The sequence below is a fragment of the Conger conger genome, chromosome 9 (assembly GCF_963514075.1).
Source record: "Conger conger chromosome 9, fConCon1.1, whole genome shotgun sequence".
In the NCBI taxonomy this organism is placed as follows: Eukaryota; Metazoa; Chordata; class Actinopteri; order Anguilliformes; family Congridae; genus Conger; species Conger conger.
In genome coordinates, this window is record NC_083768.1 from 39,105,161 (window position 1) to 39,124,869 (window position 19,709).

Consider the following 19,709-nt stretch of genomic DNA (forward strand, 5'->3'; position numbering starts at 1 on the left):
TGGATGACGACGTTGCCGCCTGAACATAAAGAAGAGAAGAAGATAAAGAAGAATTCGTCCTAACTTCTGAATTAAGTTAAATTATTGTGGGGTTGATCATGTTCAATACAAGTTAATATGAAAAGTAAATCTTTTTTTTTTTTCATGATAAAGAGAGATATTTGTGTTCAAATTAGGTTCTATGAATTATGGCAAATAATTTTACGTCTTAAAAATGTAGCAATTCGAATTTGGAGAGCAATTTTTAAATGACTGTGACTCAAATTCGACATCTTGTGATTTAAAGACAGTTATTTACGAATATAATACAGGCAGTGATAAGGCATCACTTAGTTATTTTAACCAGACCCCGTATTTAAATGTGCCTCGCGCATGCGTGAAGCCCTCTTTTACGGTGGGAATAATGGCGGGTGAAGAGTGAGTGCAATTTTGTTGTCTTTGAAATCTGCTCCCATCATCGAAATAAACATATATCTGTGTATATTTATCACCTGAATATGAAATAAAGACATACACATTTCTGATGAGGCTAATATTAAAGACATGTTGATTGTTATACGACTGTTTCTTTGGATTTGTTCAGCAGTGGCCGTCGCTATGAATATATATAAGTAAACGTGCATTTGCTTCATATCTGAAACCGTTTCAGTGCAAGCGTAGGAAACTAGACTTCATTGTGGTATATTTTCTGTTTAGATATGAATTGAGGAAGTGATCGACAATATTAGAACCATGTTTTAAATATAAAGCGCTATCCGGCCAACGTAGCACTGTATCGACTACGGCCACGCAGTTCCCGTTAGCCTTGCTGGCTAACGTTGGCGAGTGAATTGTCTACCATGACAGCGAGATGGCCCTAATGCATTTTATGACGCCGGTTAACCAAATGCCTACTTGCGGTCATAGGTTTTGCCTGAAACTATCTAGTTCAGGCTACAAGACTAGTTACATAGTGTTATCTTTATCTAGTCCGCAATCGGCATTAGTGGCATGTACCTGTGTCGTCTTGGTAAACTGTAGGTGTTACTCTTGCAAGCGAATGTTCAATGTCAGTCCTGAGCTATTCTCTTTAGCGCTATCCACATAACGTTAATTGGTCATGGTGTTCTTTAATGTGCAGTTCCGACAATCAAACTTCTAATCTAAGTATTACTTTTACACAGAGCAAAGAAGGTACCAGCGGTCCCCGAAAGCCTTCTGAAAAGGCGGAAGGCCTTTGCGGCCATGCGAGCATCTCGCATCAAGAAGATGCTGACTGAGAAGAAGGTAGGTAGTTAACTTCTATCGTTAGCTCCAGATATTTCTTATTTTCTTAACCTTGGCATGAAGTATGTGTCCCATGCTGGCAAATGATTTGCTTAAACTGGCACTGCATGTTCATAGTTGTTTGTTTTTCATAGGTAAATTTGTGTTTACAGGGCTGGTTTAAAATACTTTATCAATGTAGTGTTGCTATTGAAATTGAGTCCCGTTTTTTAAAAATGTTCCTCTTTCCTTTTTAATTAGAGCCGCAAAGTGACCAGGCACCTGATCTACAAGCGGGCAGAGTCTTACCACAAGGAGTACAGGGAGATGTTCAGGCGGGAGGTCCGTTTGGGCAGAACTGCTCGCAAAGTTGGGAACTTCTATGTCCCTGCCGAACCCAAACTGGCCTTTGTCGTCAGGATCAGAGGGTAAGTCAGTGGGTCCCCAGGATCAGTTTTATGAATTTTTTTATGGTCCAGTCATGCATATGCTGTGGTTAATGATGTTCAGTCTTTTTTCCCCGTCTTATCGACCATGGTGACTTATTGTTGAAATTAAGCCAACATTGTCTGAAACCACATTGGGCCGTGTCTTCCTCGGCCTCTGTGTGTAGGTCAGCTGTAGCGGTACTGACCCGTTTCTCTCCCCGACACTCCCAGTATCAACGGCGTCAGCCCCAAGGTGCGCAAGGTGCTCCAGCTTCTCCGTCTTCGCCAGATCTTCAACGGAGTCTTCGTCAAGCTCAACAAGGCCTCCATCAACATGCTCAGAATCGCCGAGCCCTACATTGCATGGGGGTACGTGGCCCGCATTTTGGTGACTTGTGTTATTGCTCTTGTGGCAGGAAAGTTTTGCTCTGCTTTTTATGCATTTCCCTCTCGCGCACATGCATGTATGACTTTACCCTGTGTGGTTGAGTTGCTCTTCTGGTAGCTTTGAGTACATGGCCTTATCATTACCAGTGTTTAAATATCTGCCCAAACACTTGAAGCCCCTATAATCACTGGCGCAACCATTGGCTGTCCAGGAATTTATTCTTTGCTACAAAGTAGTATGGTTTGTCAATCAGTATGTTGCTACTTCAGTAATGTGTCCAGGACATTGTGTTGAATCCCAGTAAAGGTGGCGTTGTTGATGGCTCACTCCAGATGTGCAGCTGCAGTCTTGTCCTCTGAATTAAAGGGTATGCATTTCCCTTTCAGCTATCCCAACCTGAAATCTGTGCGTGAGCTCATCTACAAGCGCGGCTATGGCAAGATCAGGAAGCAGCGCATTGCCCTGACTGACAACTGCCTCGTGGAAAAGTCTCTGTGTAAGTACTCCACTGACAACTGCCTCGTGGAAAAGTCTCTACTCCACTGACAACTGCCTTGTGGAAAAGTCTCTTAAGTACTCTACTTATGTGAATTATGAAATAAATCTTTGTCTGCTAGCTGTAATGCAGACGCATTTTGCCAACAAAATCCAGGTTCATTAGGGCAGATGGCTGTTTAAGCTAATGCTGCCTTAGACCATTGATGCTTGGCATTTACCCTCCTTTCTAACTTTATTGGGAACTAGCCAGGTAGAGTTCCCAATAAAATGTACCCCACCAAGAATAAATGAATTTGCCGATCTTGATGATGCTTAGTTGAGGACAACCAAACTAATGTACAGGACACAATGCAACATTCTGAAACATGTTTGAATTGGACACTTGTCTGGTGATTTGTACTGATTGGAAAGGTTATATGGCCAAAATATTATTGTTGACGCATTGAGAAAAAGTAAACTGAAATATACTGAAATAGACAGTAGAATAATAAGGATCATCCAAAATGCTGTAATTCGACTATTTTATTAGGAACGCTGGACTGTACTGAATATCATTCAGTACATCAAGCTATTCAAGCAAAAAAAAAAAAAAGGGATTAAATAAAATATACTTTCAGGTAGAGCTGTGCAACAAACCACAAGTTTTAAACCATAAGAAGAAAAACATTGTTAATGGCTTATAGCACTACTCCCAGGTATTCTTTCATTTAAACGTTCAGCCCGATTTTGTCAAGGCTGGGCTGTTTCACCACTGGTGTCACTTGGCTTCAACTCCACAAACAATACTTTTCCATGTGTATTGATCGAAAGGCCAAATTCAAAAAAATAATTGGAGTTTCATTCATTTTATTCAATGGACAATTCAACCCAAGTTGTAAATTGTTACACTGTGCTGTTTTTAATATTCAAAACGCATAAAATACCATTGCCAAACTGCAGACTGTTGCGTCTGTTCATACCTGTGTGTCAGAAATACCTGGGCTGGGCTCTCTTCATACAGGACTATATCAGTCTGTTCAGCATTTTTCATTTTTTCACTTCTTCAGCGAAATTCGGCATCATCTGCGTCGAAGACTTGATCCATGAGATCTACACCGTCGGGAAGAACTTCAAGGGCGCAAACAACTTCCTGTGGCCCTTCAAGCTGTCTTCTCCCCGTGGTGGCATGAACAAGAAGACCACCCACTTTGTGGAGGGGGGAGATGCAGGCAACAGAGAGGACCAGATCAACAGACTCATCAGGAGGATGAACTAGAGGAACGGTGAGGCACATTTCTGCACGCCTGCCTGTTCCCTCCAGGCGGCATTCCCTGTAGTCAGACTACTGACCATTCACACTGTCGTATTGTTCTCACACTTGAAGTAGCAAGACATTAATGTGCTAAACTGCTTGGTGCGTGTTGTCATTGCAGTGCATTAATTGAATGTGCTTCTGTGAGGTATAAATTATCGCTCGCAACCCAGGTCGCAAGTGTGCTTCAGTTTGTGTGTGAAGTAAAGGGTTTAAGATCTGCACAGGATGACATGTCTCAATGCAAAGGCTATGTGGAGCTGTCTGGGGAGACCAGTGTTCTGTAGTTAAAATTATACAGGGGTTGCTTTAATGTCCTCTGACGTTGTGCAGGGTGCTGACAGTTAAATGGTAATCTGATTATAGTCTATTACTATTACTGCAAATGCTTTTGAGTATAGTGAATTTTTTATGCGAAATGAACAAGATTCATATTTTGCCCAGTTTTCTGCAGAGAAACTTGGAAAGTGTGTATGTGGTTAAATTAATACAACTGTCATTTAGTGACTTCACATATGCCAGTGTAAAATGGATGTTGTTGAACTGAATGGGTGTTTTCCGGGTGAGACTTGACTTGCTCACATACCATCATAACTGCCTTTGAATTCATTTTTTTTTTTTTTCTCTCTCTTTCAGGGTTCTCGCACAAAATCTGCTGCTGGCCTATGCGATAAAGATCTCGAATAAACGTTTATTAAAATTGAAAAAGTTTCCTTCGTTTTTACAGTATTGGATTTTAGTCCATTGGTTGTAATGTACAGCACTAGACAGAATTCTGTTTGTGGCTATACAGAAGAAGGAATCGCTCTGACCCTCCATAACCCGGCATAATTCATCAACGGGTTGTTTGAGCGAATCAAAGCTACTTGTGATAATGAGCTTAAAGTTTTTTCCTATTATGTACATGATTGAGATACTGAAAACTATTTTCTTGCTGGCAGAAAATATGAAATGTCACATGCCTTAAATTTCCGACTCCTGACGGTCAAGAGAGGAATTGCAGCAACAAAACCTCAAACCACAACATGCACTGTTTTGGAAAGTTGACGGTGACAAACGGATCAGAACCAAGAGCTTGCCCTCTTTTTGTAGTGCTGTAGTAAGAAAGTGTTTGCTGTACAGGTGACTTTATGAAATGTTGACTCGTGTGCTGCACAACACTATTCGTTCTGTCTTTTTGAAACTTTCACTTTAGTTAACCAACTACAACCCCTGGCAAAAGTTATGGAATCGGCACGCTTGGAGGATGTTCATCCAGCTTTTTTACTTCATAGCAAATAAATAAATCACAGATCTGTCACAAAATTTGTTTAACAGCTGAACATTCTGACTTGATGAATCATGGCTCAAATAAATTAAATGCATTTATTTGGACAAATAGGATATTTCTTTTCCAGTTCAAGTAGAGGAAAAAAATATGGAATCACTCCATGTTGAGGAAAATATGGTATCGCACAAACAAAATCACAATTAGTCATTTGTTCCTCTGGCTTTTATGACAGCCTGAATTCTTTGAGGCATGGACTGCTTGATGGATATTCTTCATCAAGCTGGTTCCTACTTTCTCGAATACCAGTTGACCAATCAGCTTTGCAGGATGGAGCCTTGTCATGGACCTTTTATTTATTTATTTTTTATTTCCACCATAAATTTTCAATCGGATTAAGATCCGGATCCACAGTTATCTTTGTATGTTTCATTGGAATGGCACCAGACGAGTTCCTGCATCATTGCCTTGGCCAATGCAGATTTGTGATTTATCATTGAATATCACTTTCATCCAATCATCCACACTCCATGATTTCTTTAGTGCATTGCAACCTTGTTTTCTTCTGTTAAGGTGTTAGTGCTGGTTATCGTTTCGCTTCTCTATATATAAATCTAATTTCATTCAGCCGATTTCTTAATTTTGTCACAAACATTGGCTCCTGTTTACGCCCCTGAACATCCTGAACAAGTGTGGGGATTCCATATTTTTCTTTGCCAGGGCTTGTATATTATGAGCAAGCAATATGTCTGGAACTAGCTGGCTTTATAACTGAGATATGATAGTGTACCACAAACGATGCAACTGCAACTGTTTGAGACACAAAGGTTTAGCTAAACACGCATGATTCAACATGTAAAGAGATAAAAGGAACGTGTAGCTGCCGAAATTGCACTCCGTACAAGAGATCACTTAAGCTCTGTATACCATTGCTTATTATCCAAGTGTAGAATATGTATCTAGTTATAAAACGATACCAGTTCGTTATCTACTCTATAAACACAGGCAGTCAACATGTTTGAGCCTTTTTCAACAATAGGAAGGGATTTACAATGGTCTTGTAACAATATTTTAATATTTTTTACAATCACTTAAGCACTAATCTCACAAGCCTGTGCTCAATTTTCAAAACTTCAGACGCAACACTCAAAATGGTAAGCACTTGTAACACCGCCTGTTCAAAACATGCACTGTGCATTGATATCTTTGAAGAAATCTTGCACTTCAAACTCATTGGTTCCAATTCCTCATTTTTCATTCAATACTATAGGAAGATTTGTTTAGATCGCCCACACAAAAGATACCTATAGCTTCACTGTTTAGTTGTTTTTACAATAGTTTACTGTAGCGGGAAAAAATACTTGATACATGTTTCAATATGGTCTTTTTGTGGTTCTAAATAAAGGGAATTGTGGAAACAGTAGAAGAGTGGAATCATTGAATCAAATCAATTTAAGTTTTTTTTTTTCAATTGGCAACAAGCAGTTATTGATACTTTTCAGAACTTTTCACAGTTAGCACAAGAGCACAGTTTGTGGACCAAACTGTATGATTTCTTTCATTGCTTTTACAAACAATCTGGCTGAACCACCAAATTTTTGATCATTGGTCTATGATTGACACACAAAAATATACTGCTAGGCTTTTCCTTTGAGACATTTTGTGAATTAAATGAACTGTTGTGCCAAGTTGCATGTTGGTGCAGAGTTGTATGAAGAGTTTTGAAAAAGTGAATTGTTAGCAATTGTAAAAAAAACTGTAATCATAGCAACAAAGTTATAGGTACAAAACGGGGGGGAAAAAATCCTCAACTGCAATGAAAGAAACTGTCCTCTACCAGGACAACCCCCACCTCTAAGACGAGAAACAAGGCCGCCTCTCTGAAGGAGTACTTGTCTGCCATTCCATTGATCACCTCTATCTCTTCTGCCCCTTTCTCTGCTTGATCTCTATTCTAACATGGATCATCTGACTGCTCCACGTTGTCGCTATGTTGTTGCAGATGGATACACATCCACTACTCCATTACTCCTACCACTGTGTAAAATCATCAGTCATTTCAGCACCTGCTCAAACTTACAGGGGTGCGTGACAACGGATGCTGATTAAATCTTGCATTCAATCATGATGTGGTGAAACTGATCCTGTTCCAAAGTAATTGGTAAATGGTAAATGGTTGGCATTTGTATTGTGCCTTTATCCAAAGCACTGTACAATTGATACTTTTCCTCACTCACCCATTCACTCACACTGCCAGAGGACTGCTCTTACCACTTGAGTCAATTGGTGTCAATTGACTTATTTATCCAAAAACATTCATGATCTAAACATGGAATGTTGTTACAAGTAATCGGTTTCCGTAAAAATAATGCTTTAGGAGTAATGTTGCAGTTACTTATCATTTTGAGTACATTGGTAGGTAGATGTGTTGTAATGAACGAAAACACTGTATTTTGAAATGTAATGTATCTAGTTCATTTTGAAGTGCTAATACTTTGAACATTAAGTTGTGTCATTGTGAACAAGTGATTTGGTTCAGTGAACAAATGATTTTTTGGTTTATATTGTATCCAAGCAATTCAAAAAAGTGTTGAGAGTTTGAATGTGTATTTTAATTATCTGTTTTGAGTTTTGTGTCTACGGTTTTGAAAAATGACATCAAGGTTCTGAAATTAGTGTCAAAGTGATTGTAAAAAAACAAAATAATAATTTAAATCACCAAATTCAATAATGTTGTACTATTGCCACCTAGTGGTTAAACATTACATTTTTAATTTTATAAAAGTAACCTTTTATAACTTTTGAGGAATGTTTGTCAATCAGTAAAACATTTTGAGAGGCATAAAAAAGGTTGTAATTTATTAACTGTAGTGATTTTTACTGAGACTGAATTGTACAGATGTTTTGGTATGCTCATAAGATTTCATATGAAACCCTGAGAAGATTTTCTCAATCAAAATAATGACACCTGTGTTGATTTATGCATTTAAGAGTTGGTCAGAAGGCAAATGTCACCAACCCTTCTGTGGATCTGCTTGTGTTTGTGAAAGGGAAAAGCTTGTGTGAACAGGCATTACACCTCTGTGTTCAATGGGGTTGTTTTTAACGTGGGCTAGAACTTCTGTAATTGTTTTCCAATAAATTGGGTTGAGTCCAATATGGGCCTTATGTAATTTGTGTAAGGCCCAAAACATACCCTACGCAAGTACGTGAACCCAAACAACGACACCTGGCTGACCCATTGCAAACGCATCACCCGGTCATTAATACTCCACATGTGTACTCTTGCCCCTGTGGTTGGTGATGACCACTCCAAAGAATCTCTTAGATGGGCCTTTTGGGTAGGCACTAGGCAGGCTTTTTGAGAACAAGGGTCAAAGTGATTCATGAATGCACTGGAAGTTCACCTTGAGCTGTGCTGGTGAATCAGCGTTTCTGTTCGCAGACTGAAGGTGTGCCACTGAATCACTTGACTTCTGAACCCTTTGGTCATCTGCGCTGCCAATTATTATTTGTATTATCGAATGACTTGCTTTTCCATTGACTTATTTCTTGCTCTTTGTCCAGACAACAAGAAAAGTACTTGAAGGACGTATGCTGGTAAAACTTCAAAGCCTAATGTATGGAAGTTCAGTAAGGGACTACCTCTGGGGACATTGCATCTCTCACTTGTGGTGGAGCCAGTTTCCTGTAAGACTTTGGGTCCTTTGTGTAGTGGACCCAGAAGGCTTAAAGACACCTGGCTCCACCCGGTGTGTCTTTCACGGACATCTTGTTCCATTGTTGCCAAGGTGGCAGGTTCAGTTCCTTAGTCATCTGTCCTGGTTACACTAACTTACTTGGCAGGTGGTGGAAGGGAATCTCAAAACAATATTTTAATACATTCACAATATTAAACCCTGTAAGGTCTACTATCTACTATAAGAATATTAAACGGATTTCACTTCGTTTCTGCTGCCCACAATAATATAGCATCTAATTGTTGAATTGCCACTAGAGGTCAGTGTCTACATGGGGGCAAATTTTCGGTTAAGTTTGTGTTGACTTGTGACGAATTACTAACGTTCTGTTTTACGGAGAAAAACTCCTACTTATTAGGTCTTACTATCATTATTATACCATTTGCAGTATTACAGTAACTGGGCTCCATTTAGTCTGTAAATTCCTCAGTAGTTTAAATTGGCTTGAAATTAGTTTTGAACCAATTTCTTATGCAACTTTTTTTTGCAATGAAAGATTTATGTTCTATGTATTTCTGCAGTTGTCGTTTTGCTGTATGAAAGGTATGGTCCAAAATAAATAAATAAATAAAAAAGGGGGTGCTTAACCATTCTCTGTAGATGGAGAGAAACGAAATGTGTCCTCTATAATCCTTTATTTTCCCCATCTATTTCTTGTAGGGATATGCTCGCACTCATAGCCTATACAGTGGCCCCCTCGTTTTTCTGGCGCACTGCAGATAAGATTTCCTCTCAGCAGAAAATCTATTTAATGGGCCGTTTCCACAGGGAAAAATGGTCCCCTTGAGTATTTCCCCATCGCGAGCTTTTGCCGCTCTCTCCATGATTGGATGATACATTTCCATCTTTTGCCATGGCTAATATTACCCACATTGAAAATAAGGGAAATTTCATTATTCCAGATGAGAGGTCAGATTAGTTCTCTAAAACTTCACCCTTAGAGCAGTTGCCGTTCAGGGAAGATCTCCCAAAATTTTATAGAAGGATATTAATCTTCGGTTCAGGCGTTTGGCGAGTGGTCCGTTGTCTGCGTACGTTTCCAATGTCGTTTAATTAAAACGGAGACCCGTATGCACTCCCTTTATTGCAGGTTAATCCCTCATGAACACGCTGATTGATTATTTCATAGAGCAGTCAGGGACGATTGATTCTGAGGAATCGCTGCTTTCCCGCGTTTGTTCTGTTCCCCGTTTTCACCCCCGAATGCAGTTTTTTTATAGTTACGTAGGCTACTGTTGTTTTGACTTGTACTTTTAAATACGTATATTTAAACGCAAGGAAATTATATTTAGCCTGTCAGTGACGGCACAATTAAGCATATAGTGCCATGACGTAGCCTATATATGTTCTTCTTAACTGTACAATGGAATTGGAGGTGGAATGAAATTAAAATCTAAAAAGTGTAAGTCTGCGGTAAATGGATTTTATTAGCAATTATTATACATCCCCAGTCTTTAAAGTACAAACATATTGAAGTGAATGATTGTAGAAAATAATTTAACTGTATACAAGGTGAAACTGTCAACAGACTGTCTTAATATGCTTCCTGGGGCCATTCATAAAATGACATAAAAACATGCGCTTGTGCGCACGCGTGTGTAATCGTATCTGTGAATGAATGCATTCATAACCAATCATCGGTACACACATTTACAGTCATATTGAAAACAGCATCTTGTAATTCATTTGTTCCCTCTTCTCATTTGCCTTGGCATGGCTACAGTGCCCTCCAAAAGTATGGGAACAATCGTGCAATTGTGCTACATGCTTAAGGCAGTTGGATTTGCGATACAAATATGAATATGGGGTAACCAATCAAACAGAAGAGTGAAATGTTCTGTTTTCTTCTGGCACACAACAGTTGACAAAGGAATTGAAATGAATTACATTGTAAGAGACACTGCAACTAGGGTTGTAAGTGTGGAAGAGTCCTGACCAGTTTTCTGTGCACAGTACATTAGGTTCATGATCATTATATAGGACCTCATGCACCTCTAATGTAAAGTGACAAGTCAGAGTAAACTGAAATTCAGACCATGAAATCAGCCGCACATGCCATGGTATTAAAATAGATGTCACAATTGCTAACAGTTTGGCTTCCTTTAACTAAGACTTTTCAGCATATGGATTTGCCTTGAATGACAGCTAAGGGACATTCATTTTTCACTGAATCTGGATGACAGCAGAAATGGATTTTTAAATGGATTCTAGTCACATGGGAAGGTTTGATGACAGGTGGGTGGTCTGACATCCCTGAAGTGTTTTTTTTTCTCTTCTTCTGTTTTATGAACGACAGGATTTACTATTGGAATCTCTGTGATATTTTTGCTAGAGATCAGCACACTCCAGAGAAAAATAAAGCATCATCGTTGTGGAGATTTATGGCCTCAGACCTTGGGGAGCAGATAAAAGAGTGAACGCAGGAGTGTGAACATCACAGAAGATCTAGTGCAATTACCAGCACAAATGGGCTTGTACATTACAAAATATTCCATTGTAAAATTGACTTTGGTAGATTACTTTTTACTGTAGTGGCGTACATGTTTTCCCTGGTAGAATACTTTTAAGTCTTGTCAAGAGCATTTGGTCCCAATTGGATTGATATAAATTGTATAACATATACTGTATCACAACAAGAGATACAGTATATGTTATACAGATCATAATCATACAGTACTGTGCAGAAGTCTTAGGCACCCTAGACTTTATTATGTATATGTTTATTTTTTTGTGTGTGTTAGTATAAAAGAACACATTTGAGATTTCCAAATATTCATTTTCCAAAAGATTAAATTTTATATAGACATTTTTGTATTTAATTTTAAAAAGTAACATATTACTGTAAGCAATTGACTACTTTTTACATAAAAACTTGATCAAGGTTGTCTGAGATCAGAAGCAAGGAGCCAACCAAAGTCTGCAGAAGAACTGTGGCAAGTTCTCCAACATGCTTGGAACAACCTCCCTGCTGATTGTCTTGTAGAACTGCAGGACAGTGTTGGCTATCTCAGAGAAGTGATGCAGTTTTAACCCTGAAGGGTGGTCACAAAAAATATGGATTTGATTCAGTTTTTAACAAATTGCTAAAATGTAATGCAAAATGTATAGTACGTTTATTTAGGACCTATTTTTGAAAGAATCTTATCTGTACAGAATGTTATACAGGTGCCTAAGACTTTTGCACAGTACGGTATATATATATATATATATATATACATTTTTTAAATCATCCAAATAAACAGATTCTACTGCTCCCCTTACCTATAATTGCATTGCCCCATAGTTAAAATGTTTGCACTATTTGTTGGTTTTTTTTCCATCTTCTTTCAATTTTTAACTACTAGTATATACACTCAGTGAGCACTTATTAGGTATTTATTAGACTTTTTTTAGACTTAAGTCTTCTGCTGCTGTAGCCTATCCACTTAGAAGTTTGATGCGTTGTGTGATGCTCGTTAGCATACCACTGCTGTAACATGTTGTTATTTGCGTTACAGTCACCTTCTTGTCACCTTTGACCAGTCTGGCCATTCACCTCTGACCTCTCTCATTAACAACAAATTTTTGTCAGCAGAACTGCTGCTCACTGGATGTTTTTAGTTTTTCGCAGCATTCTCTGCAAACTCTAGAGACTGTTGTGCATGAAAATCCCAGGAGATCAGCAGTTTCTCAGATACTCAAACCACCCTGTCTGGCACCAACAATTATTCCACGGTCAAAGTCCCATTTCTTCCCCATTCTGACATTTGGTGTGAACGACAGCTGACAACGGATAAGCATTTAGTTGTTGCCACATGATTGGCTGATTAAATATTTGCATTAACAGGCTGGTGTACAGGTCTACCTAATATACTGCTCACTGAGTGTACATAATGCTATGGCAGCATACAACGTGAAAGGAGAGAGAAGACAGAAAGGTAGATGGGAGGGAGACACAGTAGTTGAGGGACGTGAGGTCTAATCAGGGCTGAAGTGGTCAGAGGAGGAGGAAAGCTGTTGACTGATCCCATACTGAGGAGCTTAAAATAGTCCTGACCATGACATGGATTACCTGTCATAGGGGTACAACAGTGTGGTCTTAGGGGGAGAAACAGGGCCCACACACTGGTCATGCTGGTCAGTCATATACACTTTATTTCTTATCCTGCATATGCTAACATACCTTATGGGGAGAACAATGCTGTCGCTCTTTTACAGGAATGAAAGACATAATACAGTACAATAATAAGGTGTTCCTTGTGGTTCAATGGACACACAGACTACTACGTGCATACAAAGGTGCTGATTCACATGGAAACAGTCTGCAGCTCAGAAGTACCGTATCCATGGATACCCAGTCACAAGATGGAATCCTTTCAAACCAAAAGGACCCCCCCAAAAAAAGAAAAAAGAACAAGGAAACAAACAAATTGGCTGGTTAAATGAGGGACATAGAAACACAAGAATTCAGGAGAGATGGGAATGGCATGTGTGAGCAAACTAAAGTCAAAGCTGAGGGGGATAAAAGGAAATCCTTCAAAAGAAAGACGACGTCTTGGAAACAATTTCAGCCGATCTTGTGAGACCGATCTTCATTTTTGTGCAGGTCCACTTGTCCTTGGCTGTCAGAGTTCATTGCACAAGTTGATTGCACATGAGCCATCCTCCGGAAAAGGCTCAAATGAACTGTCTCTCTTTCCAACGGAAGCTTCCCATGATCATATGTAGACTTGCTGAAAGCGAATATAATCAATGATGTGCTGCTAATGTCCATCACAAAATTAAAAGAGCCAGAAAAATATATCCACATATTATTTAGGTCATGGATCCAAATATATATATATATATAACCACAGATCATTTAAGTCAAAGATTGTAAATTAGTGTAAAATGTAGCGCTACGCTCCATTGGAAACTGATATTCAAATCCCTTGGTAGAATGATTTCCTGGCTGTTACTGACCTCAAAATACTTGACCCAGCAAAATGGAGCCTGATATTTTGCTTTTATCTCACAATTAGTGTAAATTGATAGCTACTATATCACTATGAGCATGCAAATTGCAGGGTGTTCTTACAGTCAGTGCTTTCAGGTTCTTTAGTGGCCTTGGCTCTGCCCAGGTCATGGAGCCTCTTGCTGCATGCCTGGGTGTGTGTGCACTCCTACCAGCTCCAAAGACCCGCATCTGTTCACACGTTCACTGACTACTCTAGACCCGAGCACTCATCCCTAACACACGCCTTGTTTCCTGTTCTTCCTTATCCGGGGTGCATTTGAGGCTTTGGGGTAAGATAAGTTGAAAATGACACCAGCATCTCCTTAGGAAAATGGCATTTAGAAAAGAACACAGTAACTGAGGAAGAATAGCAGACCATTTTTACATGTCAGTAATACAAAACCTGAGATCTCAACAGCATCACCTGCCCCTACTACTTACACACCTGATTTCATTCTATAGAAAAGTTTTTTTTGTGTTTTTTTGTATTTTTGTTTGCATGTTTTGCTTTACAGTGCTATATGACCAAAGTCAAATGACTTCACTCCTTCTCATAAATAACTCTTTATGAAAAGGCACGCATAATTTCAACCACCATTTTGGCTGGAAACTTGTGGTCCTGCTTAATTCTAGTTAACAAAAAATAGAAGCATTTTCAGTAGTTGTGAATCCACAAAAAAAAGCCTTATTAATAGTATTATAGCATATGTGGCAAATTATTTATATATATACAATCTAAGATATATATCCTGTACAGACGTAGTAATGTATCATAGTTTGAGGACTAAAAAAGCTCCGCATAGTTCTAATAGAATACTTGTGTTCTAGATTTTTGTATTAGCAAACCTGAGCAGAGGTCTACTGATATATGGCTACCACATAATAGGTGAAAGTAGAACTAATTTGATATGAGCAGCTTAATCTTTCTGTTCACCCGTTCGACACCAGAGGGCTGCTTCCATTCAAGAAATACCGTATACTGAAAACGAAAGTACCACCTCCCTGATTAAAGTGCCATGACAGTTAACCAGCATAGCGTGTCATATTGCACTTCCCATTTCAGAATGAACTGATGTGGCCAGCGCTAAGGGCGAGTCCTCCTAGTATTGTGCGATTGCTGTGGATATGGAAATGTGTTTTTAAACACTCTGCGCTTTACAGAAACAGGAGTAATATCCCAGCAGTCTCTGAGCAAAAGGCAACATTTTCATTCTGCAGTGAAAAGCAGAAGGAGAAGCTCTGGGACTAAAAGAGGTTTTAGTCCATAATGTGACCGCACTAGTTTACAGCAATGCAAAAATAAAGAAAGAAATAATGTAACAATCTGGAATGATACGACAATATGGGATTTTACAGGACAGCTAATATTATCTGCATCCAAGCCGGATATGACCGCATAGTGATCCCAAAAATTAACGAGCAACGATAAAAATAAAAATCAGTTGAACATTTTGTGCTATGTACAACACACAGAGGTCTTACTGTGATTGAGATGTGCTCTACAGAAGACGAGTGTGTAACATTTTACAGAGCTGACCATTTTATGCGTATTATTCATAGAGTGTAAATTTTAACTCTAGAAGAGCCAATATAATATTTTGTTACCAGACTAGAAATAACTTTTAATAATATGTTTAATTTATTTGGAAGCTTCTTCCGTGTCTGTGACCACCAGTCACGTGATGATCCAAGGATATGCTCACATTTTCATTGTTAACATTACCAGTTAAAAAACAATTACAATGCAAAACAAAGATAATACATCGAAGTTAGTCATTCAGAACCCACAATAACAATGATTTGTGAATTTTGAAAGGACATAATACGCAGCAGTATTTCCAAAGTCTTGTGTAAATGTCACAATCCAGTGACAGCAATATAGGAATTTGTACCGGTACCTTGTTCCCCTCCATATTTACAGTGAAACTAAGCCACCAATGACATTTATTTAAAATACATGCCATCCAGAGATATTTTTGTTTGTTTTCTGTGCATTTCTAAAAAAAAAATACAAGTTTAATATTTACAGTTGGATTACACATCTCCTCAGTCAGTTACATGTCTGCTCTGCCTAGAGGCTCTGAGTTTTCACCTGCTTTTTAAAAATGTCTGCAGACGGCAGTCCCACCGGTCCTGGCGATGCTGTTATACGGTTAAAAGGGCCTTGTCATGCTGCCATGCGAAAAGTGGGTCCCTGTGGCTATGCCAGCGCCTCTCATTGTGTCGGCGAGCGATGCCGGTCACATGCTCGTTTCACACGGCGGAGACAAACTACCGTCCCCCGGCTTTATGTGAATGTCAGGCTCGAACATGTGGTTGTCTGCTCCGTGCCCGCCCTGGTTGCTTTCAGAGGACGTGCCTTCCATGACAGCATTGGCCGCGCCCAGCATGCAGTTCTGCGCGGCGGTTTTCGGGGAGGCCGGGGTGGCCGCACCCAGGTCCTCCAGGTGATTCTTTCCTTTGAGGATCACCGAAGAAGAGGAGGAGGAGGATGGTGGGGGGCCCTGCGGATCGTCTGGAAACACGGGCCCTGTCAGTGGGTCAGGGTCTGTCCCGCTGGGGGGCTGCTCCCCGGAGGGGGGTCTGTCCTCCGTCAGGACGATGCTGACGCGCTGTGGGGACTCTCCTGGAGTCTGGATGAAGTTGACCTTCAGGCCCCTGGTTCTGACGGGGTTGCTGCCCCGCAGGGAGCTGCGGCGGTCGAACCCCTGCCCGTTTTCCCCGGGGGAAAGGCTGCTACCAGCACTACCGTCCCCCGCCCCGCCACCGCTGTCTGCTGAGTGGACAAACTCGTACAGTCCATCCCTGATCAAGCCTCCCTGGCCCCCCTTCCTGTCCCTGCCTGCCGTGATCCGGCTGAGGTCCAGGGGCGGGGGTGGGACCCTGTGCTGCCCGCGGGGCCCCGGGCCTCCAGCGTCCGGGAGGAGCGGTCCCCTCTCAGCCTCTGCGAAATCAGTGGCACAGCTGCTGAAGCTGTCTACGCTGGATATGCTCCTCACCTCGGTGAGGGCCCTGCCCCTGGGCAGAGGGTCAGAGGGCGGGGTCAGGGTGTCTGGGGTAGGGACCTGCTTCATCTCCAGCTCCTCTTCGCACTTCGGCGTGGGCTTGTGACGCGGGGAGGCGCCCACCCGGGGGGAGGTGGCGGGTGGAGACCTGGTCATCTGGTTGTAGATCTCCTCCAGCTTCTGGGCATTCAGCCTCTGCGGGCTCGGCCGGGGGCTGTTGGCTTGAGCCGGTGACCCCAGCTGAACCACCTCCTGGTACTTCACCTCGAAGGTCTTGGAGGGGCTGCTGTCGCAAGCCGGGTGCTTGGCGGGGCTCCAGCGGTTGGGGGAGAGGTGGTTGTCCTGGTAGAAGTAGTGCTTCTCCTCCTTCTCCACCACCACGTCCATCAGCTCCATGCTCCGGGCGAACGCGTCCTTCATGTTCATGGACACGATGCTGCCGTTCCTCTTGGCGCGCTCCAGAGCCTCCCTCCTCTTGATGGCCTTCTCCTGCCTCTTCTGCTCCTTGTAGAACTCAGAGAAGTTGTTGACGATGATGGGGATGGGCAGGGCGATGACCAGCACCCCCGCGATGCAGCACAGCCCGCCCACAATCTTCCCCAGCAGCGTCTGCGGGTAGATGTCGCCGTAGCCCACCGTGGTCATGGTGATGGTGGCCCACCAGAAGGAGGCTGGGATGCTGGTGAACTTGGTGGCGTCTTCATCCTTCTCGGCGAAGAAGACCAGGCTGGAGAAGATCATGATGCCCATGGCCAGGAAGAGGATGAGGAGCCCCAGCTCGTTGTAGCTGCGCCGCAGGGTGAACCCCAGCGACTGCAGGCCCGTGGAGTGGCGGGCCAGCTTGAGGATCCGGAGTATCCTCATGATGCGGAAGATCTGCACCACCCGCCGCACGTTCTGGAACTGCATGACGCTCTTGTTGGACTCGGTCAGGAAGATGGTGACGTAGTAGGGCAGGATGGCCAGCAGGTCGATGACGTTGAGCGGGCCCTTGAAGAACTTCCACTTGCTGGGCGAGGACAGGAAGCGCAGCAGGTACTCCATGGTGAACCAGGCGATGCACACCGCCTCCACGTGCGCCAGCTGAGGGTTGTCATTGGCCTGCCCAAACTCGTCCATCACCTGCAGCTCGGGCAGAGTGTTGAGCGACAGCGCGATGGTGGAGAGGATGATGAAGAGGATGGAGAGGATGGCCAAGATCTGCGAGACAGAGGGGGAGGGGAGGGAGAAAGAAGGCAATTCGGTTACCTAACGTTGTTTGAAACTTTCCCACAGATTCATCAGCAGTGAGTCTTCATAATATTTTGAATGAAATTTCTAAATTAGAAAATAATAAAGAATCACATTTCTTAGGAATGACTTAAGTTGTGACATATTAGTTGTGCCAATGTGCATGCTTCACAATACACTTTGTATAAAGTGCAGCACACATACACCACATATGCTCAGAGCATGCTCGAGTGTTTGTGTAAAGATGTATTGATGTGCATATGTTTGTGAGTTTGTGTGTGTGTGTGTGTGTGTGTGTGTGTGTGTGACACATTTATGTTATGGTTATGTCTTTCATTGACCACAATATTGCAGTTGTGTAATACATATGAATAAGCAGGCTGACTGAGGCAGTGCAGTATTTGGATTCAGATACTCTCTGGAAGCTGTAATGTACACAATGTAATGACAGATCAAGGATACTTAAAATAAAGGATTACTGCATTTGTCTTTACATCAGAACAGTCCGGAAAATGGATCCTGTTCACCAGTCTGTTCAGTATTTTACTGAAGGGTCTGCAATTCCATCTTTCAAGAAATAGGCTACAAATCTGAATAGGCAATATTAATAATGGCTTTTAATTAAGACTGCTTGCTAATGATCAACAATGGTTGATATTCCTGCAGTTGAACAGTGGAAATGAGGTCTCAAAGGAACAATTAATTAAGCACATTTTGATCAATACAGAAAGCTAGAGCGTAAATCTTAAATCTTAAACTATACACTGCTCTGATGTGTAGATGATTCATAGTTCTGTAATCTGCTATATTGTTCTGCATTCCTTACAGGGGTATTTTTTAAATTATTCTTACAACCATCAACACAGAAATCATTTAAAGGTAAAATAGGTAATTTCGGACAGGCCAAGAGAGGAATTGCAGCAACAAACACCCTAAAACCACAACACTGTTTCTCTGTGAACACGCTGATGTTGAAACCCCCCTACGCCATTGGCTGTGGCAATTAGAAACAATTTTCAACCAATGAGCTTGAATTATTCTACAGCTATACAATGTTTTGGTACACATTTTGAAACCCGAATTTAAGGGCAATAAACACAGGCAAAGGGTGAGTCAACATGTCAGTTGGCCTTTTTCAATTATAGGAAAGGATTTACAATGGTCTTGTAACAATATTTTAGCACAATAATCTTACCTATAGTAACTTTAATTTAAAAAAACATCAACACCACCAATCAGTCATTATAAAACAATATTTTGCCTAAATAGAGACTTTTTATTGCACAACTGCCACCAAGTCATAGAACAGAGTGTGCTTTCAGGAGAGATTTTGAATCGATAGGAATCCCTGGGTCAGCTCTGGGAAATTGTGCTGTAAAATGATTCCCTGGTCTCAGGAAAAGAGAAAAAAACAGATAGCTGTATGGATGTAAATAACGCATTACATTTTAAAATGAAAGTGTCACTAATTAACTCATAAAGCATAAAACTAATTTGAAATGCCAGTGACTGTACGGCTGGCAATATTTGAAAATTATTTCATTTCTTTCAACCTTCCCAAAAAGTACTTATTGCTTTTTGATATATCTGCACTGTCATTCCAACATAAAGGCGAATGGAGAATCAGGGAGGGGGGGGGGGG

General features: G+C 41.2%; 2 protein-coding genes and 1 non-coding gene across 3 annotated transcripts in view; 2 read left to right on the forward strand and 1 right to left on the reverse strand.

Moving 5' to 3' along the window:
* The first annotated feature begins 359 nt into the window (after positions 1–359).
* rpl7 (ribosomal protein L7) lies at positions 360–4,558 on the forward strand. The gene is made up of 7 exons (XM_061255228.1): positions 360–417; positions 1,164–1,266; positions 1,507–1,673; positions 1,905–2,042; positions 2,448–2,557; positions 3,606–3,821; positions 4,487–4,558. Exons 1-6 carry the CDS (start codon positions 404–406, stop codon positions 3,812–3,814), a joined length of 741 nt encoding a protein of 246 aa, XP_061111212.1. The 5' UTR covers positions 360–403; the 3' UTR covers positions 3,815–3,821; positions 4,487–4,558.
* Positions 1,735–1,827, forward strand: LOC133138055 (small nucleolar SNORD12/SNORD106). The gene has a single exon (XR_009709673.1). It is a non-coding gene; the product is annotated as a small nucleolar SNORD12/SNORD106 (small nucleolar RNA).
* An 11,045-nt stretch (positions 4,559–15,603) lies between the features above and the next one.
* The window catches only part of kcnb2a (potassium voltage-gated channel subfamily B member 2a), a 53,027-nt gene continuing 48,921 nt past the window's right edge, over positions 15,604–19,709 (reverse strand). The window contains exon 3 of the mRNA XM_061255991.1: positions 15,604–18,037. Within this exon, the coding sequence (XP_061111975.1) occupies positions 16,073–18,037 (1,965 nt within the window). The 3' untranslated portion in view covers positions 15,604–16,072. The remainder of the gene's footprint in view (positions 18,038–19,709) is intronic.